Raw genomic sequence first — 27924 nt, 5'->3', positions numbered from 1 at the left:
CCTAGCGCTTATTCTGTTTACCTCACTAAGCCATGCCACCGGCTGAGCACAGGCTTACCTGAGCCTGCCGGTTCAGAGCATAAAATGGCACTTTCTCACTACGACACTGAACCAAGAGGAGCTTCTCCTTTCTTATTGTACAAAAACAAGTGTTTAAATTAAACCTTAGGACAGTCCAAGCTAACACAGGGAGAAACTGGCTACTCAACGCAGATTGGTTTCATCAGTGAAAAAGAAATTAACACTCTAAGAGCTGTTTAAGCAGCGGTGACTTGGACAAGGATTGTGAAAAACAAATGCAACTATTCAGTCATTGAAAAATTTTAAATCACAGTAAATAGGCAGAAGAACACGGGGCTAAAATGAAGTGAAAAAATTGTAGTTTAGTAAAAGTGGAGAAATAAGAGAAACAGTTTCAACGTTGAAGGGCCCATAAACACCAAAGAGGGAAAGAACTGACACAAAAAGAAACAGCAGGAGGCAAATTTGACAGAGGAGAAAAGAAAGGACAGGGAAAAAGGAAACTCTTTAAGAAATAGGGTCTTTTAGTCCAGAAATAAGTTATTTTGTTGCTAAGAATTAAAAACCTTCTTGAATTTGTCCCATGATTTTTTAACTCTCGGTCCATGACAGAATTCTTACCAATTTTTTATTCACATAAAAAAGCAAACCAACAAAATCCCTCCCCAATTTTTAGGAATTTGATTTTATCCTTATCCCAGAAATCCTAACTCAGTAAGGAGAGAAGCTCAAGAGCTTTGAATATATCCTCCTTCATGAGTCTTGACTTAAATGGACTCCCAAATAATTCGTCTGAAAGAGGAAGGAAGGAGGGAAGGAAGGATGGATGGAAGGAGGGAGGGAGGACCCTGCAGTTGGCTCTGGCCATAAGGGGATACTGAAAGCATGAAAATGGTGAAAATACGTGACTTGGCCATAAGGGGATACTGAAAATATGTGACTAACCACAGCAACCAGAGAGCACCATGGTCCCTAGAATTCAAAGGACGCTTCCCTCACCGGCCACATACACACATGCCCCGCTGTGACACGCTCAGCAGAGGGGGAAGGGGTGCGCACTTGGTAAAAGCTCCTCTGCAGAGCTCCCCAGCCCCCCATCGAGAGGCTCCCTTTGTCCCCTTCCCCCCACTCCCCGACCCTCCACCAGACTCAAAACCCTGGTTTCCGTGTTTCCAACATGCAGGGCACAAGCTGTCCTGAATTCAGCCCTGCCCCTAATGTTAAAACGCTTGGGTCCCAGAGCATCTTCCCTCACTTATTAAAGTAATCCATTTTAGGCACACTGGCATTTCTAATTCCAGTATTCCAAAATGCAGCCTTCTTCAATCCTCTGAGGTGACACCTTTAACTCAATCAATGACCATCATTTCCTTTTTTGCAAAAGGAGACCTGGCGACATCTGAGCCCTCACTTGGGAAACTTCACCTTTAAGAAAAAGAACAATTTTGTGCCAGTGGGGGACTAGAGTGAGCTCCTCCCCGAGACCCTCCCCCTCCACTGAGAGCCCGGCTAGGCTCTCCCCGACAGGGCCCCGGCAGCCCCCGCGCCCCCCTCCACTGCCCAGCCCTTTCCCAGCCTCGGGGCTCTTGCTGCATCCCCCGAAGCGGGTCAGAACACATTTTCCGCCGAGCACACCCATTAACCCTGGACGCTGAACTAACTGGCCACAGCTCTCCTCCCATCCTCGACCGCGTGCAGCTTAACATACATCTTCCCAGAACTTCTGTTCCAATTATAGTGACCCTCGCCAGAGTTCAGCTGCTTTTCTGGCTCACTCCGTGGTTCTTTTCAACACGCTGAGATGAAAAAGCCCGAACCAGCTGCCTTGAAAGGGGAGCAAAGTAACATCCACATTACCCGCCTTGACAGCTCCTGGCACCGCCTCCGCCAGCCAACCTCAACTCCTCACTAGCCACGAGGCCGCGTCACACCCGACCAGCTGCCTCCAAGAGCTGACCAAGGTCTTGCTCCGAATCAAACAATGTTAGGCAAGCTATATTTCTATTAAGAGCTTCTTTGTACCACTTAGCACACACATTATTTTTACAGCGATGATCTCTTTTCACCGTATTCTCCCAAGAAACTTAGATGTGATTTCTTTTAAGCAAAATAATATTGGAACTTACACAAGCCACAGAGACAGACAAGAAACACTCTTCTAGAAGTGAGCTGTGAGCTGTAAACCTGAAGATCCCAAGATGAGGTATTATAACAAGATAGTGCCGGAGAGAAGGTATTTTTCAGAGCAGCCCAACATTCTTCCCAAACACTTAAGGAAGTTTCCTTGACGATAACCCACATATCCATACCCCGTAATTCACTGACGTTAACAAAGGACTGTTCTACCAGCCTTGGGAAATGTACATATATTACCATCAAAAACAAAAGAGCCCAAACCTTAAGAGCCACAATGCGGAGAAATCAGCACTAGAACTGCCTGATAACAATGTTTTCCATGACAAACAACTGGCCAGATTTTTCTTAAGTCTCATTCCAAGGTGGCTTGATAACCACGAGGACATATTTTTAAGGCGATTTCACCCTGAAGGAAAATACACTATAACCCCCACTGAGATAAAGGGGTAATTAGATTCACAACAAGGGCCCATATTTCGACAACTCGGGGAGAGGCTACAGAAGAGAGTATTTCAGGTGATCATCGGCTTCTCAGGACTGGGGTAATGGATGTCACTAAATTCCTGCACGCTATACAACCTCCCTGATCATGGTTTGTGACCCTCTTAGGAGGGGTTCCACTTCAAATCCCCCGTCCTACCTGGCCTCGCAAGGCGTATCAGAGAGACGTACACGTCGTGGCAGTCTCTCTCCTGGGGTATGACAAGCTGGACGGTTTGAAAGTTCTTGCAGCGGATAAGCAGCGGGCATCCCGTGGCAGTCGTCGCCTGCTTTTCAATGGTGGAGATCTGACTGTGGAGAATCTAGAACCAAAGTTAACGTGGGTCAACCGAGCACAAATAACTGATCAATGTGACAAAGCAGAACTCGGACCTTTCAAGCTGCACAGATGGCCAAGACCCCCGACCTTGAGCTAGCTCAGCATCTGCACTCAGAACAAGGATGTCTGGGATAATTATAATTTTATCATTCAGAAACAGGCTTTCTGATATCCAGGCTAATTATTTGAAATCAAACTACTCAGCATGCACTTTTGCACAAGTCCAGGTAAGGGAATATTTTGGGAGCCAAATGCTGAATAGCTAAAATTAAATAAGGTCACGAGAAGTTAGTAAAATCAACCAAAGTTGGAGTTGGCGCCGCAGGGAGAAGCCTCCAGGCTCTGTAATTCCACGGGGAATGCTCAAGTTCAACAGCCCCTCGCGCTTGTTGCTTGCTGAGCTGTTGGTGCCAGGCAGGCTGCAGAAGAGACTTCTCTTAAAGGAAATCTTGCCCGGGGGCTCTAGGAGAGGTTTGCCCCGTCCTCAGTGGCAGCACTTCATTCTTTGTTTTCTCTCTGCTCTGTGGCACCTGCCACCTTATGTTAAAAACATAACCATGTCTACACGGCATAGAAAAGGCAAAAGCCAGAATTCTGGGATTCTGGTTCCAGTCATAAAGTCATGGCCAGGTTGCCATATAATGTAAGAAATATTTAATAGTCTAATTATTAAGTATTGCAAATGCTTGAGGGGGTTGTTCCCTAGCTTAGCTTTTCTTTTTTCTCTCTCTCTCTCTTTTAATTATCAGAAAAGCATAGGCAATAGAAGAAAATGATGAAATCGTCTGTGTTAAAGGATCCTAGGAATAATCGATTCTAAAGCGTACCGCAAATGAAGTCTTTTGTAAATCCTGATATCCCCGGATCTCTATTTGACAGCTGTGACATGCAGCACTTGCATTTTCTGGCTAATTTTAGATCTCTCTTTGATGATGTTCAAATAATAGTGTTAAAAATGCATAAACAGATCAAGCAGATTTGACTCTGCAGGAAAACACAAAACACACATTCCAGAAGCAGAGCTCTAAGCACCGGCGCTGCAAGCCTGGCCGCCTCGCCTGAGGACAAGCAGAGAAGTGGCCATCAAGACTCAGAAAACACCAAAGCCAGAAACGAGGGGCACATACCCATGTTTCTTTTCTTGTGTCAGGAGCATTTTCCACGAATATGACATGAGTCGCCGTCAAATACAAAGTACCCAGGGCTGCTTTCCTGGAAGACACTCGATCTGCCAGGCGGACGTTTTCAACCTAGAGAAAACAGTTGGATGGAAAGAGAATAAAGCCAAAAGGTTATCGCCAAATCTAAACAAAGACTATGGAGATAATCTCAAATTCACTCCACAACATTATTTTGAAATTGTCCCCAGTAATAAACAACAAAATATACCCCTTAAAATTAATTAGATCTCAGAATACAATTCTGTATATCCAAAGGCAAAAAATTCAGCTACTCAAAATGCCCTTAAATGTATCAAAAAAGATTCATAGACCTTGTGCTCTCGAGGTTTTAAATACATCAGCGTTTTAGTTTCAATGTAATTACATAAAATTTCTAATTTAAGGCAGAGCATTTATGTGTTAAATTCTGAGTTTACAGGGTACACAAGGACTATGTAGGAATTACGTTCTGTGAAAAAGGCAACCATTGTCCTACATGCTTCTCAGTTGCTGAAATGGTTTCAAGGCTGTTGCTTCTATATCAACTAGTAGGAAGCACAAATGTACACGTGGGAGAAAGACATACCTGAGGAATGTCCCACGATTTCACAAGGAATACCTTACTGAATTAAGACCGACGTTCATTTACAGTGGAAATCCAGTTAGCATAATCCGTAATAAAATCTCTCGAATAAATGGAATTCACAGCCCCCAGCTACAACTCCAGGTTAAAAGGGACGCCTGGAAGCCACTGTCCTCAAGCACCCGTCTCATATAGAAGAGCAAGCTCAAGTATGTGCGCGGAAACCATTCCGTGTGCATTGCCACGGGAAGGCATGACAAGCCCTGCAGGGCTGGGGGAAACCAGAGGCACGAGGCCCGGCTAAGGCAGGGCCGCCACAGCCGCCAGGCGGACGTTCCAGAAGCGACCGCAGGGCCTGGCCGTGCTGCACCTGCTGAGCACCTGCCACCTCCCACAAACATCCACCAACCTCACCCCGCAGCTCGGGCCTAGGAACCTGCATCTGGGGATGCTAGGAACCAGCGGGCCTTCGTGCCCAGCTCTGGGGCCAACTGTGGAGGCCGCGGCCTGGGTGGCCCGGCAGAGCCCCCACCGCCCTCTGCTCAGGGAAGCCTCCCGGAGGCGCGGCCTAGAGGACACTCCTGGGGGGCCGGGGGAGCTCCCAGGCCCGGCACGCAGGCCCCTTGGGGCCGCGGGGCCAAACGGCCTTCGGAACCGCTCCACTGCCCATCCACTGAGCCCCGGGTAGCCGCCGGCTCCCAGATCTGCTGAGGTGAGGAACGAGTTAGGTGTCTTAAAGAGTCAGTCCATTTCGTTCGTTCAACACCCGTGCCCTAAACTACCAGATCTCCAGGAAACGGTGCAAAACTAGGTGCTGGAGATGAGCTGGGTGCAAAGAGCCTTTCTGGTCCTGAATGAGCGGCCTGAGGGCAGTGAGCTCTACTTAGGAAAGAGTTGTTAAAAATCCAACCTCGGGAGGCAGATGTGGCTCAACGGATAGGGCGTCCGCCTACCACATGGGAGGTCCAGGGTTCAAACCCCCGGCTTCCTTGACCCGTGTGGAGCTGACCCACGCGCAGTGCTGATGTGCGCAAGGAGTGCCGTGCCACAGGGGTGTCCCCCACGTAGGGGAGCCCCATGCGCAAGGAGTGCACCCCGTAAGGAGAGCCGCCCAGCGCGAAGAAAGCACAGCCTGCCCAGGTGTGACGCTGCACACATGGAGAGCTGACACAGCAAGATGACGCAACAAAAAGAGACACAGATTCCCGGTGCCACTGATAAGGATAGAAGCGGTCACAGAAGAACACACAGCGAATGGACACAGAGAGCAGACAATGGGGTTGGGGTAGAGAAACAAATTAAAAATAAATCTTAAAAAAAAAAGTCCAACCTCAACTAGAAAAGGAAAGGAATTATAAGGGGGAAAGCAGGTTTTAGAAGTATAAAATGTGTAAGGAAGTTACTGTGATTAAAGTAGTGAAAAATGTTATAGGAATAACGAATTCTATATTTCAACAAATATAATCACATAAGCTGAAGGGAATCGAAAATTGAGTGATACTTAACCCCCAAAAACAAGTGATTTAATTAACAATAAATTATTTTAGTTACTATTGTTCAGAATTTCCCCTATTATCAACAATTCTGTAATGGAAATCCTGAGGCTAAATACTTGCACACATCTATAATTGTTTTGTTAAGACTAACTTCTAGAAGCAGAATTTAATATAATTCTTTGGAAAGGCATTGCTAAGCCAAACTCTGGCAATGCTGAAGCAATTTTCAACCAATAAACTGCAGTTGTCCATATATACTTATCTTGCCCAACACTGGATCATCACCTTTTGAACAAAATCTTTGACCAAATGAGAAATAAAACATTTTGTCATATGGTGGTTGTTTTTTCTAAATTTTTAAAATTAATAGATCACAAGGAATGTTACATTAAAAAAACATAAAGAAACAAAAAACATAAGAGGTTCCCATATGAGTCATATGGTTTTTAAAAGTATTTCTTTGGTTACTAATAAGCTACACATTCTTTCATTTGCTTATCGATCATTTGTGTCTCTGTTGTGAACGGTCTTTAATATCATTGCTTTACTTTTCTATCAGGTGACCTTCTTTCCTTACACTATTTATAAGAATTCTGTATACAGTAAGAGTGATAGCCTAAGGCCTAATTTCTATGTGTGTTTTATAACTGCCTCTTTACCCAACATTTTTATTGATTTAATAATTTTTCAGTTCTCTTTTGGATGTTCTGAGTAGACAAGAATATTGCATAAAATAGTTGACTCTTCTTTCCACTATTCCTATCTCTTTTTCTTTTTCTTGTTTAATAGCATTAACTAGAACCTTCAGAGTAACAATAAATGCCACCCTTGTTTTTCTTTTTTTAAAAATAAACAGCTTCATTGAGGTTTAATTCACATACCACACAATTCACCCATTGAAAGTGTACAATTCAGTGTGGGTTTTTTTTTTTTTTTTGTCTTTATTTTTTTTAAATGTTACATTAAAAAAATATGAGGTCCTCATATACCCCCACCCCCTCACCCCACTCCTCCCATAACAACCACCTCCTCCATCATCATGAGACCTTCATTGCACTTGTTGAATAATCTCTGAGCACTGCTGCAGTCTATTCAGAGCACTGGGCAACCATCACCACACTCAAACTTAGAACATTTTCATCACCCAAAGAGAAATCCCATATGCATTAGCAATCACCAACCTACTTCCTGTCCTTATGGATTTCCTATTATGGATGTACAATACCAACAGATTACATGAAGTGCTGTCCTTTGTGGCTGATTTCTTTAGCCTTAGCATACTATTTTCAATCCATGTTTCACCAGTGTTCACCCAAGATGTAGCAGGTATCGGTACTCAATGACTTTTTTGCTGAGTAATATTCCATTATGAGTAAACATTTTGATTAGCCATTCATCCATTGACAGATTAGTTGTTTCCACTTTGGGGACAAACTTCCTTGTCAGTCCAGCTGATGTTTGTCAATTTTTTAAAATCTTTTCCAAGAATCAACTTTTGATTTTGTTGATTCTATTGTTTTCCATTTTCTATTTCATGTATCTCCAATCTAATATTTGTTATTTCCTTCCTTCTCCTCACTTTGGGTTTACTCTTCTTTTCCTAGTTCTTCCAGTTTTGAGGTTAGTTTCTCTGATTTGAAGTCTTTCTTCTTTTTTAATGTAAGCATTTGGAGCTATAAATTTTCCTGTCAGCACTGTCTTCACTGTCTTCTGTAAGTTTTTAAGATTTATTTTTTCTCTGTTTACCCATGCCCCCACCCAAGAGGGTTCTCCCATCTGTCTGCTCATTGTTTGCTCGCCTTCTCCAGGAGGCACCAGGAACCGAACCTGGGACCTCCCACATGGGAGGTGAGTGCCCAAAGGCCTGAGCCACATCTGTCCCCGCAGGCCGTGGTGTCTGCTGGCTTCTGGCATCTGCTCATTTAGGCATCTGCTCATTGTGGCAGGTGCGGCGTCTTCTTGTCTTCTTTACGAGGCACCAGAACCCGAACCCGGGACCTCCCATGTAGTAGGTGGGCACCCAACTGGTTGAGCCACATCCGCATCTCCCTAAAAGTTTTGATAGATTGCATTTTCATTTTAATTTGCCTCCAGCTAATTCCTAATTTCATTTCTGATTTTCTCTTCAACCCATTGGTTGCTTAAGAGTATGTTATTTAGTTTCCACTATTTGTGAACTTTGCATTTCTCCCTCTGTTATTGATTTCTAACTTTACTCCACTGTGGTCAGAGAATATGCATTGCATGATTTCAATATTTTTTAATTTACTGAGATTTGTTTTGTGACCTAGTCTATCCTAGTCTATCCTAGAAAATGATTCAAGTGCACTCAAGAAGAGTGTGTATTGTTTTTGTTGGGTAAAGTGTTCTGTTAGGTCTAGTTGGCTCAGAGTGTCACTCAAATCTTATATTTCCTTTTTGATCTTCTGACAAGATGCTCTATCTGTTATTAAGAGTGGTGTGTTAAAGCCTCCCAGTCTTAATGTAGAACTGTCAACTTCTCCTTACAATTCTGTCAGTAATTTGCTTCATATATTTTGGGGCTTTGCTGTTAAGAACATATAAATTTATAATTTTTATTTCTTCTTGTTGAATTATCCCCTTCATCAGTATATAATGACCATCTTTGTGCTTTGCAACCATTTTTTACTGTCTATTTTATTTGATGTGAATATGGCTACCTTAGCTCTCTTTTGGTTACTACTTGCATGGTATATTTTTTCTCTCCTTTCACTTTCAACCTCCTTGTATTGTTGAATTTAAGGTGAGACTCTTGCAGACAGCATATAGTTGGGTCATGCTTTTTTTATCCATTTTGCCAGTCTCTGCATTTTGACTGGCAAGCTTAATCCATTTAATTTAAAGTCATTCCTGATAACACAGAAGTTTCTTCTGCCATTTTCTGTTTAGCTTTTGTGAATCTTATACCTGCTTTTTCCCTCAATTCTTCAATAACTGCCTACTTTTATTTATTTTTATTCAATTTTACATTATTTAGTGACTTCTCATTTCTATCTGAATATATTTTCCCTCTATTGTCCTTGTGGCTACACAGGGTTAAAATTTAACACCCTAAATGTATAACAATCATATTTGGTTTGGTACTAACTTAACTTCAATAGCACACATGTGCACTTTTCCTATATCCCTCTGTCCTCGCACCTTTTATTATTTACTTGTTACCACTTGTATCTTTCTATACTGTATGTCCAAACCCACAGACTTAACATGACTTTTCATGCATTTGCATTTTAGCATCTGTAGGAAATAAGAAATGGAGATACATACCAAACAATATTAAAATACTCGCATTTTTAATTACCCAAATGGCTGTCTCCACCATAGGTCTTTATTTCTGTATGCTGCTTTGAGCCACTGTCTCGTGTCCTTTCCTTTCAGTCTGAAGACCTCCCTTTAGCACTGCTGGTAGGGAGGTCTAGTGGCGATGAACTCCCTCAGCTTTTGTTTATCTTGGAATATCTTTATCACGCCCTCATTTTTTAAAGGAAGTCTCACTGAATATAAAATTCTTGTTTGGCAGTTTTGTTTTGTTTTTTAATTTCAACCCACTGCCTTCTTGTCTCCATGGTTTCTGATGAGAATCAGCACTCAATCTAATTGGAATACTCCCTTGTATGTAACACGTTGCTTTTTTCTTGCAGTCTTCAGGACTCTCTCCTCGTCCTTTGCATTCAATAGTGTTATCAACATATGACAGTGTGTATTTTTCTTCATTTTTATTCTGTTTGGTGTTCTCTGGGCATCTTGGGGGTGTGTGTTCACAAGTTTTGCTAAGTTTGGGAAGTTCTCTCTCATTATTTCTTTGAATATTCCTTCTGCCCCTTTCTCTCTCTCTCTTCTCCTTCTGGGACTCCCTTAATGTGTCTATTGGTGTGTTTGATGGTGTCCCAGAGCTGTCTTAGGCTATTATCTATTTACTATTTCTTTTTTCTTTCTACCCCTTCAGCCTGACTAATTTTAAGGGCCTTGTCTTCATGTTTGCTGATTCTTCTGCCAGCTCCAATCTTTTCATGAAACCCTTTTGGGCATTTTTCATCATTTACTGTGGTCTTCAACTCTAGTAGTTCTGTTTGGTTCCTTTTCAAAATTTCTATCTCTTTACTTATAGTCTCATGTTATTCATTTATAATTTTCCTGATACCCTCTAGTTCTTTCCCTGTACTTTCCTTCATCTCCTTGAGCATTTTTAAGATTGTTTTTTAAAAGGCTTTGTTTGGTGTGTTCACGTTCTCATTTTTTTCCAGATTTTTATCATATTTCCTTTGGGTGGGCCATCATTTCCTGTTTCTTTGTCTTATACTCTTTTGTTTGCACACTGTACTTTTTCTTTTTATAGAAGGTACCATACAGATGTTGAGGTATGTCCACTTCCCAGTGAAAGTTGGTTTTTTCATTTGTTTGTTTTTAGGAGGTACTGGAGATCGAACCCAGGACCTCGTACATAGGAAGCAGGTGCTCAACCACTTGAGCTACACCTGCTCCCATCTACATATTAAGATTTTAAAATGTTAGCTCTGGGATTTATTCCCTGAGATGTCTGTTTTCTTGATTTTGTAATCAGCTGGTGATAGGATAGATTTTTTTTGAGCGTCAGCCCTCTGATCAGGAAGGTCTGCTCAAGGTGAATGCATTTGCAGGGTTTCCTTGTCTTCCTAGGCCTCCTCTTGTCCCGGGCTTTTGTTTCTTAGTTCTTTTGGAGTTTCCTAATTATAGGAGTTTGTTCCCTGGGAGAGAGACCTCTGTTTCCTCGGTGTCTGAAGCCAGCAGGCCTTTGTCCCAGACTGTCCACCTCAATAGTTTCTTTCAATCCTTTTGTTGTCTCAAGCTGCTTTTGCCTGGAGGTCCAATTCTAGGAGGAGGGGTATGCCAGAGAAGACTTTCCCAAGTCAGTCCTTTCAGCCAAAAAGGGCTAGGGTCCCCTGGAGGGTGTGCAGACTGACTTCAAAGTGCCCTGGGGAGAGGATCAGGAAACTTGTCAAGAACTTCTCCAATGGCTCCTCAAAGCTGTTTTCCTGAAAATTTTCCCAGAAAATGCAGCCCTTCAGCTAACTGCCCCTCAGCCCTGAAGAAATGCAGCATATTTTTTTTAAGATTTATTTTATTTACTTTTTCCCCTTCCCTCTCTGCCCCCCATTGTCTGCTCTCTCTGTCCATTTGCTGTGTGCTCTTCTGTGTCCGCTTGGATTCTTGTCAGTGGCACTGGGAATCTGTCTCTCTTATTGTTGCACCGTCTTGCTGTGTCAGTTCTCTGTGTGTGTGGTGCCACTCCCGGGCAGGCTGCACTTTTTTTGCACAGGGTGGCTCTCTTAGTGGGGTGCACTCCTTGCACATGGGGCATCCCTACACGGGGGACACCCCTGCGTGGCACAGCACTCCTTGTGCACAGCAGCACCGCACATGGGCCAGCTCACCACACGGGTCAGGAGGCCCTGGGTACCAAACCCCAGACCTCCCATATGTAGGTGGACACTGTATTAGTTGAGCCACAACCATTCTCTCAGCGCCTTTAAATCTCCACCTCCACCCTGCCCCTGTCCGGGTAGGTTGAAACAATGGCTACCACTGCCTTTGTGTGCGGCAGGTTGAAACACTGGCTGCCCCAGCATTTTTCCAGGCAGACCAAAACAATAGCTGCCCTCAGAGCCAGGCCCCCAGGGATCTAAATATGCTAATCAAAAGCCATGATCAGTGATTAGCTGTGCCCACCCTTGTTTTTTGGGAAAGAGGATGTTTACAGCCATTTCTGTCACCAGTGAGCTGGGCAGGGACCAGAGCCCTCAGCAGCCTGCTGTGAGACTGGGGTTGGGTGCCTGGAGCCTCTGTGCCGTGAGAGCATTTACAGTTCTTTACCAAAATTTTTCAGTCTCTTCCTCCCTCTCTTCGCTGGATGCTGTTCTGTGTTCTTATGACCTCCAGAGTTTCAAAACAGTTGTTTCAAACAGTTCCTACCCATTTAGTAATTGTTTGGGTGGAAAGACTAAGTCTTGGAGCTCCATTCTCTGCCCTCTTCCCACAACTGAACACCTCTTTTTAATGGGAACACTTCCAACATGGTACTCTACTGACTTTGACATTGGCTGGTATTTTATCACTATTCCTAGTTTCTTCAAAGTGTTGAGTTTTAAAAATCAAGCATACATGTTACGCCTCTTTAATACCTATTTGGATGAATACTTAATTTTTGGTTTTAGTCCTATGCAATAAAAATATTAACAGATTTCTTAATCTTAAAAGCAGTCTTGGATTCCTGGTATCTGGCCGAGTTGGAATATGAATATACCTTGGATTTTATCTATCATAATTGTATTTCTGTTTTTGTTTTCTTTGCATCTATATGCTTAGAGATTGCATGTACTAGCCTATCTTTGCTACTTATATCAAGTGAAACAGTCCAAGTTATGACTGTTAATTAATTAGGAAGCTTGTAATATCAAATTATTTGTAATTTGAAACAAATATAGGCACTTTTTAGGAGAAATAATTCTTAATAAATCTTTCAATTGCTTATGTAATTATAGAACTCATCAATTTTTCTATTTTTTAAGTAAATCTTATTCTATGATGTCTATTTATCTTTTTATTGCAGACTTTCAAATACTTATAATTCTCTTTATCCCTTCTCTCATTCCTAATATTTTGAATTATGTTCTTACCTTTTTGTGATTCAACAGGCAGACCTTTTTTTTCACATAATGAATTTATCACTTTTATAATTTTTCTCTTTGCTAATTTGTTAATTTCTGCTTTGTTTGTTAATAAAAGCTCTCCCTGGCTATGTTATGTGTTGGTTTTTTTCATTCTCAGGCTGAATAGTCAGCTCATTGATTTTCATTCTCTTTGGTTAATAACAAAGGTTTTTAAGCCCAATCATTTTCCTCCAAGTAAATATTTGGCTGCACCCTGTTAGCTTTGTTAGTAGTACTCTTATTCTTGTTCCTTTCTGGATAGTCTGCCATTTCTATTTCATCTTTGACCCAAGAGTTATTTAGGAGAGTATTTTTCAATTCCTGAGTGGTTATATACTTTTTATTTAAACTTTTATTATTAAAAATTCTATTTTGAACTACCTACCAAAAAAAAGATATTATGAAAGAGTTTTGGAGGAGAAAGGCAAAAGAATATATTATTTTTGGAACATTTCTATGGGAAAATACTCATTTACCTGCTAAAATGTGCCCTGCTAAATTAGGTAGGCGTCCAGGAGTAGTATACTCCTTAACAACATCCAAATTGGAATGTAGATCATTTTTCCTGCACTTAGGACTAAAGAACAAAATTTTATTAGGATAGTATTAATGGACATAAAATAATTTTAAGGAAAAAATATTTCACATGGATTATTCTCCCTACAGAAGTGGTGGAAGCTATACTACTAAGATTATTTTTAGAAAAGCACGTGGAACAGAGCAATGTTTGCAGATGGTGGTAAGATAATTAGAATACTTAATGGGATTTTTCCATGTCTTTTTGTTAACTTTGGATGCTGCTGGAGGGAAACTACAGTCCAAAATTTGGCAACAGCAGTTACAGGTCCCAAGCTGAGGCCACAGCTGTCAAAAGCAATTCTGAAGATCCGTGGCGGGTGAAGGAGGTTAAAAAGCAACGAGGAAAACATCAGCAGCATGATTTCCCAATGCTGTGTAACAATCAAAGAAATGAGCAAGAAAAATTAAGATTCACTTGTCTGAGAAGTTCTGTGAAGACAGTGAGCACTGCTCAGGGGTCACCTTGTGGCTTACACTAGGGAAGCCAGAGCACACGTGACAGTGGCTCTAGAGCTGGTCACCCTACAATGAAAGCAATGGCAGGGTTTGGGTGCCATCTTGAAAACTCGCTTGGTCGAGCCCCATTGTTCAGCTACCTTAATTCCAGCACATGTGCCGTATAACAAGGTCCATAGCAATAACGCCTCTTTCACACTCGGCGGGATATGACCTTGGGAAATTGGGTGGTCTGGAGCTATGCGCCCCAGACAGGGCGTCCTTAAATTCAACCCATCCCTGCGGGTGTGGACCCACTGTGGGGAGGACCTTTGATGAGGCTGCTTCAGGTAAGGTGTGGCCCAGCCCAATTAGGATGGGTCTTAATCCATTGCTAGCGTCCTTTATAAGGAGAGTATATTAGCCAGGGTTCTCTAGGGAAACAATCAACAAGAACTATCTGTCAACAGTATCTGATTCTAGAAGAGTCCCTCACACAGCCGTGGGGATGCACAAGTCCAGGTTCTAGAGGCAGGTACAACCAGGGGCTGCAGTGAAAGTCCAGTGAAGGTTCTTGATGAGTTCTGGGTGACACTGGCTATCCAAAGACGAGCTGGGAAATTCTCTCTCAATGCTGGAATCACTTCCCCTTTTAAGGCATTCAACTAATTGGGTTAAGCGTCACTCACTGCTGATGACAATCTCCCTGATTGATGTAACTGTAATCAGCTCTCTACGATTTACCACTGCAGTCAAGTCACTGGTGACTAAGGTCCATAAATGCCCTTGTATTACAAATTGCCCAGTGCTTGCTTGACCAGACAACTGGGCACAATCACATGGCTGAGTTGACACACTAGCCTGACCATCACAGGGAGTGAAATTCAGACAGCCAGCCAGAAAGCTGTGGAAGCAAGAAGCTGAAATTCAACACAAGCTGGGAGAGGCAGAAGCCAAGAGGGGCTGCCCCATCACTGCCAGGGACAGAGGAGCCCAGCCCAAGGGTCACCACAGTCCTCAGGAAGGAGCTGCACCTTCAGGACGCCTTGCTGTGGGCTTTCTCCCAGCCTCAAAACCACACGCCATCACAGTCCTGTGGTTCACCACTGCACGGGATTCGCCTGAGCAGCCAAGGACACTGGACAGGAAACTGTCAGCTTCTTAAGACAAAGCTACTGCAACTCCTCCCGCATGTTTTGAAGAACCCCAGGCTTAAGATACACTTAGGTGTTCATGCTCTGAAAACAGAATTTCCTCTATGCAAAAGATATTACTAAATATCGTTAATGCGTAGATGTACATTTTTCACGTTCTGGCATTTCCGAAAATGAGATGCATCTTATGATGAATGTCATCAGGAAGCGTTGTATCATTTAATCGGCAATGCTTTTTGCTTTCTTTGTGGCACTTAAAATGTTGGTGCATCTTACAATCACAGATATATTAAAAATGCTGAAGTGTGGTAAGTTTGTCGTCACTGGCACATAGATGATGTATGAAACCCTGAGACTAGAAAGATTACCTGGGAAGAAAACGCAGCATGAGGAAAAAAGAGATCTGAAGAAACCCAATATTTAAAAGTCTGTTAGAAGAGGAGGACTCCAGAGAGAAAATGAGAAAAGAGTGGTTGGCCAGTAAGAAGGAAAATCAGGAGAGCATGGCGTCAGGACTTAACAGAGGAAGCATCTTAAGAGAGAGACAAAGAGAGAGGGGGTTTATGCCAACCCTGCTGAGCTATCAAGCAAGTCCAGAACTAGAAACTGCCCACTGGATTCAGTAACGTGGAAAGCACCAGCGACCGGAGCAGGAACGCTCTTGCTGAAATCAGAAGCCGTGAGAGCAGCTTGTGGTGTGAGCTCGTGGGGTGGGAGAGAGCCTGGCCTTCGTAGAAATGAAGCTGTGGCAGGGCAGAAGCCGGTAAAGGGACAGCGGGCAGGGTGGGCATAGCCGGGCCACTCAGACTCCACCCAGAGCATGTTCAGAGCTTCTCGGAAGCCCGTGGAATCGTCCAGACACTTTAAAGACAGAAGCCCACTGCGCGGCGGACGAGGGGGCATCTGCGCTGGTGATACACTCCGGAAATAAAACCATTCCCCTTGGGAGGGCTTTGTGAGAAACACATTTTAAAGGACGGGGAAAAGGAGAGGGGGGTCCCTGGGCAAGGATTCGCTCATCCTGCTTACGCTGAAGTCTCGCCAATCCTGCGAAGCTTTCCCCTCCTGCTTTCAAAATCGGTCTTTTAAACATTATGAAACATGCACTTATTTATCTCATGTTAAAAAATCTGGAAAGAAAACAAGAAAACCACCCCGGCCCCAAAATCCAAACAAAAGTCCTGTGAACCTTTTGGTGGATTTTAGAAAATGTCCGCGCCCCGTTTTCTGTGCATGGGAGAAGGGGGGGAACTGAGCAGGAGGCGGGCTTCGCTTCTGCGCCGCTGTGTCACGGGACTGAGAAGTCCCCGTGGATGTGAAACGCCCACAGCCTGGATGGTTCAGGGGCAGCGGGGGGTTATGCCACGGGTGACCACGAAAAACCTCCAGGGGAGTCAAGTGGAAACTCTGGGGAGCACTGTGGACTTCCAAAAGGAATTTCAGGAAAATTCTACCAGTATCTCAGATACAGCCAACTGCAGCTGACATTGATTTATGTGAAAATTACCAAAATGAAAATCAATAACACAGGTGTCTGCAGGCAGCTCGCGACGTGCCAGGCAGGGCCTTGCCACGTGGTCTATCTGGCCTCGGCTCCTCCTCCCCATAATCCTGAATCCCCAGTTCACAGTTACGGAATCTGAAGGTCACAGACGGCCTGTGTCCTCAGGCCAAGCGAGCCACGGAGGCCAGGCTGAGGCGGGCACAGAGCGCCGTCCACCTCCACGGCACAAGCCGCAGCCATGGGCACCTACGCACGCCGCGGAGGCCGCTCGAGGCCCGCGAACATTTATACACGAAATTAACCTTCTCAGGATTATGAATTTCCAATTATTTTAAGCCACTTTATATGTGAAATGAGTATTTGAAAACGGAATGCCTTAAGATAACATGGCTCTGGGCGAGCATATTCACAAATAAAATCAGAAATATCGTTCTCTGAGATAATCCCAAAGACAGAGAGCTTGCGAAAGGGATGCTGAAAGAACTTCAAGGCAGTGTTGGCACGAGCAGACGTCCAACTTTGTCAGACCCAGTAACACAGAGAATGCTGAGCATCCGAGTCCCCTCGACAGAATGCCTGTGTGCAGGCAGTGTGTCAAGTTCTGAGAAATAAACCAAAGGGTAAGATTCAGCCTCATCTGTCCTCAAAAATGTCACGGACTCAATGAAAAGATTGTCCTGCATTAACGGCATTTTCACCTCCACCCTCCTCTGTTGGAGTTAGACTGAGAAAAACAGGTTTAGTTAGGTTTTTCTAGGCCATAGCTGAATAGCGTCAGTCCAAACACCCGTTCCCCCATGGGCACAGCCACGTCTAAAACAAGTCCGTCTTGGTCCCTGCCTCATGGCCTGAGGACCAGGAGCATCTCACCCATCTCAAGCCTCTCCGCAGCTTTCCTCACGTGCGCCCCCTCCCCGTTTCAGGAGTAAAGGGGAAGGGGCCTTTGCTTCCAAGCCTGAAGGCCCTGCACAGCCCTGTGCTGGCAGAGCCACCCCAGACACGCTAGGCAAGGTGAGCGGGGCTGCAGGGAGGAACCCAAAGTGCAGAGCACACACAGCCACTTCCATGGAGGAAGACAGGACACCAACGGCACCAGCCACTGGCCTTTCTCAGGCTTGGACCTGGGCCCTCCTGGCCATCTCAACTAGGCTGAAGGTCACTGCCAATCACTTGGGGTAGAGAAGCCAGAGGCTGCTGGCCAGGGAGAAATCAAAATGTGTGCAGCAGCCAAAACCTAAAACAAGTTTATGTTCGAATCTAAGAAAAGCAGCTAGATAAATAGTGTGTCATGCTAAATTTGGTATCTTGACATTTTCTAACTCTACCAACATGAAAAAAGTATTTGTCTGCAGGCCAGGTTCCGGCCCTGCCCTGAGCCGCGGGGCATCAGTCCTGCAGTGGCCATCCCTGGGTTTTGACTTCCACGAAGACCCTACAGGGTCCCCAGTGGCTCTCTCAGGTCCGACAGGCTTCAGCTGACTCAGGGGTCCTTTACTGAGCAGCTAGAGAGGGTACAAAATGGCACCTGCGGCCACATACACAGGCATGACTCAAAACTCAATTCCCCAGAAATGAGGCCCCACAGGAACGCAGGCGTGAACAAAACTCTTGGGAGAGGAGGCTCAGCCACGACGGGTGCCGCCGCAGGGGCTGCGTGGGGGAGATGCCGTGTGACGTCCAGGCCCCAGGCCCCAGGCTGGAGAGAGCAGAAGCCCCAAAGACCGGGACTGGGACACAACAACCCTGCGCCAGCCTCCATGCAGCCACCTCCCTCTTGAGCTCTTCCTTCTCTCTTTCCTCCTCTCCGGGAGCTTGGGAATGGCTGCCCAGGAATCAGCACTTCGCAAGGCCTCCTGAGTTACTTCTAACTCATTTTTAACTACCGCTTGGTTTTAAGTCTGAATTACTAAACTGTCCTACTGTAGTATCAAAAATAAAGCATCTCTCATATAACAGATACCCTATTGCATCTTGTATTATATTTAATTTTAATACTCACAGAATTATGAAAGATAAGAACCAAAGAAAGCATTACTTTAACCGTATGTATCAGAATGCCAAAACTGGCTTCTGAAAGCATACTATTTTAAAATCTGCCACCCGTATACCCTTCCTAATGCTGGTATTCCAATGTCTACACGGCATACAAACCAACCTGGCTGCTTAGTGACCACCACCAAATGCCACTGGCCAGGAAGTACCTGAGGGACAGTGGGGACCTGAGCTGAAATCACACTTAAAACCCTCACAGTAACCACCAGCTGAAGGTGTAAGCAGAGCTGGGTTTTCCTAAAACGGTCTTCAGCTGTGAGCAGAACATGCCAATGAGCCCCAAACCGGACAACGCAGAACACCAAAAATAGTGCATTCCCACTGCAGTTTGAAGGGTGCAGCAGTGGACGTCGTGTTAGTACCCTGGGTGGCACATGGCCCGGCGAGGAGGAAGATGAGGGCACGGGTCACGCCAGGGGCCATGAGGCTAGCCAGTAGGACAGAAGGACAGAACGATGGGAAGACAGAGGCCGTGGCACTGGGCTGCTTGGGAGCCTGGGACCAGGACCCTGTGCCCGGCAGCCTCTCGGGTAAGGGACACCCTCCCCTGGAGGGGGGGCCCTGGGAAGCCACCCAGGGATGGGCGCATGGCTGGGTGGCAGGTCAAGGGGCTGAAGGCTGCCGTGGCTTTCCGCAGGGCTCGCTCTTGCTCTCTCCTCCCTCACTTAAGTGTGGGAACCACAATCGGGCAAATCCAGGGCTATCTTTCCAGAAAAACCAGTGTTAAAGAGGAAGCCCTTCTTCTCCATTGTATGTCCTGCTATGGCCCACTGGGTGGACTGGGGGAGAGTGTAGGCTACAACGTAAACCACTATCCACGTGGTGCAGCAGTGCTCCAAGATATATTCACCAAATGCAATGGATGCCCCATGATGATGAAAGAGGTTGTTGATGTGGGAGGAGTGGGGTGAGGGGGGTGGAGGGTATATGGGACCTCATATTTTTTGAATGTAACATTAAAAAAAAAATAAAGAGAAAAAAAATGTGAAAAAAGAGGAAGTCGAATTGTGGCGGATCCTGTTAGGCGTCTCCCTTGAACAGCGAGGACAGAAGATGGAAGGCGGCGACAACAGCAGCTGAGTGGCGTTGGATGGGGGTCCTTGCTGGAGTGGGCCGGAAGGCAGAGGCCATGCCCCCCATCGAGCAGTCAAACAATGCCCAGGAGAGGCCAGCTGCCAAGGTCTCGGGCACAAAGGGACGGGGCCGTGGCCCAAACCCGGTGCCTGCCTCCCCTGTTTCCCCAGACACCTCCATCCTCCACCGCTCCCTTCCAGGCCTAATAGGGCAGACTGAGGACAGGCCTCGAGGCCCAAGTCTGTTCTCCACCTCCCTGACATTTCAGGAGGGGAGTCATGAGGCCCCACGTTACAAACCGGCTAACACTGGAGCAGAGCAGCTGGCCAGGCTGCCCATCCTCACCCCATCTGCTCGCTTTGCCTTGTCCAGAGGGGCAAGGTGCTGAGGTCAGCCTGGATGGCCAGGCCCCAGGTGGCCACCACCAGGCAGGGTCCTCAGGTGCCCGGCAGGCTCCCCAAGCCAGGGTGAGCTCTGGCAGCCCGGGCAATCGCTTCAGGAGCCAAGTCTTCCTTCCTTCTAACCGGCCATCCTCAGTGACCCCAAAGTGGTTTGTGTATGGCTGATGTCCCTGCCTGTATTTAGGAAGATGCTTTAGGATCTTTTAAAGAATATCTTAAGGGAAGCAGATTTGGCTCAACAGATAGGGCATCCGCCTACCACATGGGAGGTCCAGGGTTCAAACCCAGGGCCTCCTGACCCGTGTGGTGAGCTGGCCCATGCGCAGTGCTGGTGTGCACAAGGAGTGCCCTACTACACAGGGGTGTCCCCCATGTAGGGGAGCCCACGTGCAAGGAGTGCGTTCCATAAGGAGAACCACCTAGTGTGAAAAATGTGCAGCCTGCCCAGGAGTGGCGCCGAACACGTGGAGAACTGACGCAGCAAGATGACGCAACAAAAAGAAACACAGATTCCCAGTGCCACTGATGAGAATGCAAGTGGACACAGAAAAACACACAGCGAATGGACACAGAGAGCAAACAACTGGGGTGGGAGGGAGGAAAGAGAAATAAAAATAAATCTTTAAAATAAAGAAAGAAAGAACATCTTAAAGCGAAGAGCTCCCCCATTGACAACAGCACACATGAGGGTGAAAGCACTCGTTATCAAAAAACAAACCCATGGAAGAGACTTGGGGCTCTCCTCCATAATCTCACTGAGTGAGCCCCTCATGTCCATGACTTCACGTCCTCCTGGGAAAGGGAAGGTAGTGATACCATCTCCAGAAAGCCCACCTGCTCTGCAACTGAGCTGTGAAGACACTGTGGGAAGTGAAGCAAACCAGTGCTGTACATGTCCTCCTAGATGAGCCATCGAAAACAGGAAATTCACAGACAGAAAGGGGGGCAGGACTTACCAGGGATGAAGAGAATGGGGAGTTACTGCCAAATGGACACGGCGTGTCTGTTTGGGGTGAAGACAAGGTTTTGGAAATAGTGATGATTTCTGCACAACATTGAGAATGTCACTAATGCCGATGGATTACATACTTAAAAGTAATTAAAATGGCCAATTTTATATTGCATATAGGTTCCCACAATAAAATTTATACAAAAGAAAGATGGACTAACCAATTATAGTTGGCTAACTGATTACAGTTGGCAAAGTACTTTGGCATATAAGGAGAAATACTGAAGCGATAAAAATACAGTTCTTCATAGGCCTAGAGCTGCAGGGTTCCTAAGAATTACCTCCTGAGAGCCTCCATGTTGCTCAAATGTGGCCACTCTCAAAGCCAAACTCAGCATGTAACTGCATTACCTTCCCCCCAGCGTGGGACATGCCTCCTGGGGTGAGCCTCCCTGGCACCAAGGGATTACTACCAAGTACCAGCTGATGATGTCACTAGAAAATGACCTTGAATAAAAGGGTCAATTCAGACCAGCAGAATATCTCAGCCTACATGTAATATCAGGTGTTAAAACTGCTTTTGACCTTGAATAATAGTGGGAAATGGAAAGGACAAATCAGTTTATATGGCTATGAGTCTCCAAAAAAGAGTTGGGAGGTCATCAGGGGATTGCCCTTACACCTCAGCAGGGTCCCAGAGACAGCCAAAGTAGATATAAGCCCAGGTATTGGTTCTTCTGAGGGCTACAGAGATCCATAGGTTCTATGGTCATGGCAGATGGAGTTCAGCACCATGTCAGTTGGCCCTACTTTGGAGTTTGTGTTCCTGAGTGTGATGGAGTTGGACTCAGATATGATCTTTGTTCACAAGCCTCTCCTGTCACTTTTACTGGACCTGTGGTTGGTGCTGGGGTTTGGTATATACTCAGGGGTCCTGAATCTCTGGACTGTGCATGTGATAGCCAGGCCCTGAGCCTCAAGAGACTTGCAAATCCTACCCTCTGGTTTATTGGACTTACCCCAGCCAGCTAACAGGGAGGTGAAGAAGGTCAACACTGCAAGCAGAATTGCATCCATCATCCATGTGGGATCTAAGCCCCTTCTCAATATAGAGGTGGAGTAGACATAACCGTCCCAGGGTCCACAGGATAGGGAGGATAGAGTATGGATTAGAGTGGACTTACTGATATTCTATTCTGGAACTATTGTGATTAGTAGTGGAAGAAAATGTAGCACTGATGTGGAGAAAGTGGCCATGGTTGCTGCTGAGGGTAGGGAGAGGGAAGAGATATGATATGGGGGCATTTTCAGGACTTGGAGTTGTCTTGGGTGGTACTGCAGGGATAGCTGCTAGACATTGTATGTCCTGCCATGGCCCACTGGGTGGACTGGGGGAGAGTGTAAACTATACTGTAAACCACTACCCATGTGGTGCAGCAGTGCTCAAAAATGTATTCACCAAATGCAATGAATGTCCCATGATGATGAGAGAGGTTGTTGATATGGGAGGAGTGGGGTGAGGGGCTGGGGGGTATATGGGGACCTCATATTTTTTTTAATGTAACATTAAAAATAGATAAATAAAGACAAAAATATATAATAGAAAAAAATTTTTCACACAATTTAGAATTGCTATCTTTTACAATTATGGAATAAACACAATGTTTCCAGTTTACCAGGAAGATTTTTTCCCCCTCCTTACATAAAGTTTCTTTAAAAGAAAAAGAAGAGGGGGGTTGGCCATGAAGCTTCAGAAGTTTTCTAATCCAGCCATTTGGTAGAGAAATCAGAACACCAATCTTTCTCCCCAAAGGCTTATTATAATCTGTTTCAAACTATAAAACCAAGGAAAGCCTTTTCCCAGGACCATTTTACTCAGAGGTCAGATATTGGGGAAGAACTGAGGGAAAGGCAAAACTCACAGAACATAATCCAAGAAAATATATGACATGTAAGCAGAAGAAATTTAGAGCTCTGCCCTTCATAAAATCCATGATTCAGGCATAAAATATCTTCAAGGGGAATACACATACTGAGACCACAAGAAAAGAACCCTGTTTTCAACCTTCTAGAAAAAAATGGACTCTTTAAAAATTGTATTCTGCTTTGAAGCTAAATTATTTTAAAACGTAGTTAATACAGTTGGCTATAACAAAAAAGGAGAACTTTCTAGGAGTAATGCTTCCATAACTTGTTGAGCTGCCGTTTTTGGTTCTTTTATTTTTTTTGAACTAGAAAGAAAGTAATTTTAAAAACACACAGTAGGAGCTACCTGTAAAAGAACACCGTGAAAATTAGACAGCTGCTGCCCATTAGTTTAAACCTTTTTAATTTCATTAATTCCTTAATTGATTTCATTAACTTACTGACATCTACTTGGTGTCAAGCACCCAAATATTTCTCAAAGGGCTCCTAATCAGTAACACTGCCAAGAGGATCTGAGAGCACTTCTGTCTCGTAGGATTCTGAGGTGCAAGTGACAGAAATCTCAACCTCACATGGCGTAAGCAAAAAGGGATTTTATCTTCAAACTTACCCCCTCAAAGACCCACTTTCCTCTGGACAGAGCCAGTTCCAGCTGGGTTAAGTCAAATAGAAGGGCTCAGACCTGGAAAGACCAAGTGCCATTTGAAACAAGACTTATAACCAAATGGATTTAGACGGTCCCAGCGTAGATACTGGTGAAGGGCTCATTCCCGTCATCTTGACAGAGGCTTCCAAATAAGGAGAGAACAAAGAGATGGGCTCATTCAGACGAGTTTGCTATATTGGTTGCACAAAAGGACATTTAAATATGAATAAAGATCTTAAAATTGTATGCACCTTGGAAAGATTTTTAGTGTGCCAGCTTCCACAGTGAAGAATCTTCTTATTTCCAACTTTGCTGGAAAATTTAAGTCCTTTCTCACACGGGAAATAGGGCCCTTGACACACATATCAAACATTTCCTGTATCGAAGGTTGTACTCTGAAAAATACAGGCTTTGAGAAATCTGCTTTTTAAAGGAGAAAAAAAAATAAGTCAGGCTTCCTATATCAGGATTTTTTAAAATCCAGTTTAGGTCAAGGTAAGGAAAACATCTTGATGATTTTAGATAGTCTTGAATGCCTATAATTGGAGAGATTGTTGGGTTCCATCTACCTATGTAATTGTTAGAACAGCAGATTTGATTGGCATCTTTTAAAAAATCCCTGAGGGGGATAATGAAGCTAAAATAGTTGGTGACACAGAGCTATGGCTACTTAAGAAATGAGAGTGCTGCAAATTCTTGGAAAAGGCAGAGAAACAAAAATGGAGCCCATTTTTGCTCAGGGGAAACTACAAAGCGTCTGCCAGCAGCCAACACTCATAAATAAAAAGGCAGGCACTTGAGAGTTTTGCAGAGGGTTCATATAATTTATTTTGGTACGATGACCCTGGATGTGTAGGCTTAAAAGAACATGTACTGTTCAACAAGAGGACAGTTCCAGGATTTACTTCAACACCACCTTAAAATAACCTCAACCCAAAATACTCTTTTCAACTAGTGCAAATAAGAGAAACATAGGAAGAAAGATATGAAAAGGAAAATAAATTAAGAACAGATGCTGGGCCCATTGTAATTCAAAGAATATATGGAAGGAGTGACTGGTAGAGATAGTTGGGTAAAAAACAACAGAGGCATTATAAGTAGTACCAAATTGGAAGAATCAGAACTTGCTTTGAAGCAATACAGAAAGTCAAAAGCTTGTTTTATTATGATGATTTTCCTCCAAAAACATTTATAAAATTCTAAAATGCTTCTGAATTTGGCATATTTTTGAGTAAGTTACCAGTAGTAAAGGACTAAACTGTCAACTTATATAACTCCTTGGGAACTATGGGGAAACATTCTTCCAGAGGCACGTTGTGCCAAGTGGAACTTAACTGCTGGTCCAAAGAGAGGCGACAGAGAGAGCCACGTCTTACCCCGACTCCCCTCACGCTCTCCTACCTAGAGTCAGCGCCAGATGAGCAAGGGGGACAGCCTGTCCACCAGGACAACGCCAGCTTCCAGCTAATTCTATATTCCCACGCCTCGCCCCTGGGCTCCAAAGCCCCCCAGGACAGAGTCTGTGAGGGGCACCGCACTTCCTTCCTCCTCTTCCAGGATGGCCCTCGAGAGCTCCTCGCTGCCATTCTGGAGTGCCTTGTCGACATAAAGTGGTGGAGGCCTCTTCTGGGGTCCAATCCATAAGGCTGCATCACCGCTCTCTTTACAGTGGATTCTGAGGTGGCCCAGACCAGTGAGGATGCAGTTCGCCCAGCACAGCATGACCCTCCAACCTAGCACCCAAGGACCACACCTCAAACAAGGCCTTCGTGAACCACCCCAGTCCAGGGGGATCTTTCTCCCACCTCCAAGTTACTGAGACACTTCCCAGTCTGGGGGGATCTTTCTCTCACCTCTGAGTTACTGAGACACTTCCTAGTCCGTGGGGATATTTCTCTTGCCTCCGAGTTGCTGAGACACTTTCCAGTCCAGGGGGATCTTTCTCTCACCTCCGAGTTGCCGAGACACTTCCCAGTCCAGGGGGATCTTTCTCTTGCCTCTGAGTTGCTGAGATACTTCCCAGTCCAGGGGGATCTTTCTCTCGCCTCTGAGTTGCTGAGACACTTCCCATTACTATTAATTTCCCATGTACCCCATGCTGCCTTCTTGCATTTACCACTGTTACTCTCCCTAGGATGTATATGCTCTAGGAAGCACCAGGTATTTTATTTCTAATAACGCAGGCAGACACTGACATGAGAGCGAAACAGGAGGCACAGCCCTTGGCTGACAGACACCCTGAAATGAGTCGCAACTTCAGAGCACAGCAGTGGCCCCGGACGCAGGGTCCTTTAGGGCAGGCACCATGTTTTTTTCATCTTTGTATCCTAAGACTAGCAAATGCATGTGCTAAAATACTTGTCTAGAGAAAAAAAATCCAAAATAATATGATACAAACAAAATATGTGGGTACTCATGTGTAGAAAAGAGAAAATACTTGTCTAGAGAAAAAAATCCAAAATAATATGATACAAACAAAATATATGGGTGCTCATGTGTAGAAAAGAGGGGTATCTGGCAGGACCACTTCATTCCTGAATTTGAATTTTCAGCCAAGAAGGTGAAAACTATCCGATTGTGGAAGACGTTGAAGTAGAGGAAACAAAGAGCAAAACAACCTCCTCGGCAGAAGGACAAACTGGGGACGTAGCTAAGACAGAGAGAACGTTGGAGACCAGGAAGAAAGGTAATGCTGAGAGGTCTCAGCGCATTTCCTTGTCCTTCCCTCGCCCAGCACTCGTGCCACCTCCACCCCGGGCCCGGCACTTTCCTGGGTGCTGGGATGGTGCAGTGGACAAGACAGGGTCACTGCTTCTCTGGTGCTTCTGTGCTTTTGGGGAGAGATGGGGAGGGAAAGCAGCAGTAAAAAGATGAAGCGAAGCGGGCCTGTGTATGCGGATGAATACAGCGTGTGCAAGGGAGCGTGTGCCAGAGGGTGGCACGAGGAGCTGAAGAGGGCGAGCAGCAGGGTATGGAGAGATGTCCGCTCTAATGAAGAGAGCGGGTACTCCATAGAGAACCAAAGGCCTCGGCTGACGGTGAATAAACCTTTAGTGTATTTTAAAGAATTGAGCACACTGATGAGGAGAAAGTGGGCACGGGAATTGCTGAGGGCAGGGAGAAGGAAGAAGAGGTGTGACGTGGGGGCATTTTCAGGACTTGGAGTTGTCCTGGGTAGTACTGCAGGGACAGATGCAGGACACTGTATGTCCTGCCATAACCCACTGAATGGACCGGGGGAGAGTATGAACTACAATGTAAACTATTATCCATGTGGGGCAGCAGTGCTCCAAAATGTATTCACCAAATGCAGTGAATGTGCCACAGTGATGAAAGAGGTGGTTGACGTGGGAGGAGTGGGGGCTGGGGTCTGGGGTATGTGGGTACCTCTTATATTTTTTAATGTAACCTTTTTGGTGATCTCTGTATCTCCAAAAAACTACAACAAAAAATGCTTAAAAAAAAAAATGAATTGCAGCGTGTTTCTTTCCTTACTAGAGCATAAGGTCCAGGAAACTTGTTCACCACTGGACACCTGGTACCTAGAACAGTATGTGGACTGCAGGAAGCACTCAAGAATAGCTGCTGGTGAACAAGGGCATGAGAAACGCATGCAGGGTGTCTCTGAAGCTATCCACTCAGGTCAAGGAGGCCGAATCTCTTTCTTGAGCCACCGCTACTCCAACGGGCAGAGTGGTGTTTGGGGCCTCCCCCCTCGCCAGCCTCAGTGTGCACTCAACTGCACTTGGAGCATCCAAAACACTCGTGCTTTGCTACATGCACTATGGAATGAAACGCCTACCTTTCTGCACAGCGTGGCAATAAATTTATTTCTCTGGGAATCTGTGATAAGCAATGTTGTTTTAATAAATGAAAACGAGGAGAAAAGTACACGGACAATTTTTATGAAGTTGTCATAGGCTGCCATGACACGAAGTAGGAGTTATTTTTAAGCTATTTTAATCGGCTGTGGGAGGAAGGGGGGATTTATGTCTTGGGAAGTACTTTTACTCCCCAAGGCTTCAACTAGCTGTCCACCAGGGGAAAGGGCATTTGGAAAAAAAACAGCTTGGACTGATCCTGGCTGAAGAAATATGGTACAAAATGAGCTTCTTGGACTCCCTCTGAGCACAAAGTAAGAATACAAAACTGAGCCATCGCCCTGACAAAGTCACAGAATCCTTTCGTGCATACTTTACAGCTTGTCCTGTTCGGAATGGAAAAACCAGTAATATAAGCTTTTGCTAAGGATGAGAAAATGCATGTGCATCAGCTCTGTGA

At 45.0% G+C, this 27924-nt stretch overlaps 1 protein-coding gene across 1 annotated transcript in view; it reads right to left on the bottom strand.

Moving 5' to 3' along the window:
- The window catches only part of MTMR7 (myotubularin related protein 7), a 99210-nt gene that overhangs the window by 61197 nt on the left and 10089 nt on the right, over positions 1–27924 (bottom strand). The window contains exons 2-3 of the mRNA XM_058289968.2: positions 4105–4227; positions 2798–2960 (exon numbers count right to left, since the gene is read on the bottom strand). Coding sequence (XP_058145951.1) covers positions 2798–2960; positions 4105–4227 — 286 coding nt within the window. The remainder of the gene's footprint in view (positions 1–2797; positions 2961–4104; positions 4228–27924) is intronic.

Source organism: Dasypus novemcinctus, chromosome 29, assembly GCF_030445035.2.
Source record: "Dasypus novemcinctus isolate mDasNov1 chromosome 29, mDasNov1.1.hap2, whole genome shotgun sequence".
In the NCBI taxonomy this organism is placed as follows: domain Eukaryota; kingdom Metazoa; phylum Chordata; class Mammalia; order Cingulata; family Dasypodidae; genus Dasypus; species Dasypus novemcinctus.
The sequence above is the reverse complement of the archived record's forward strand: the minus strand, read 5'-3'. Positions and strand labels throughout refer to the sequence as shown.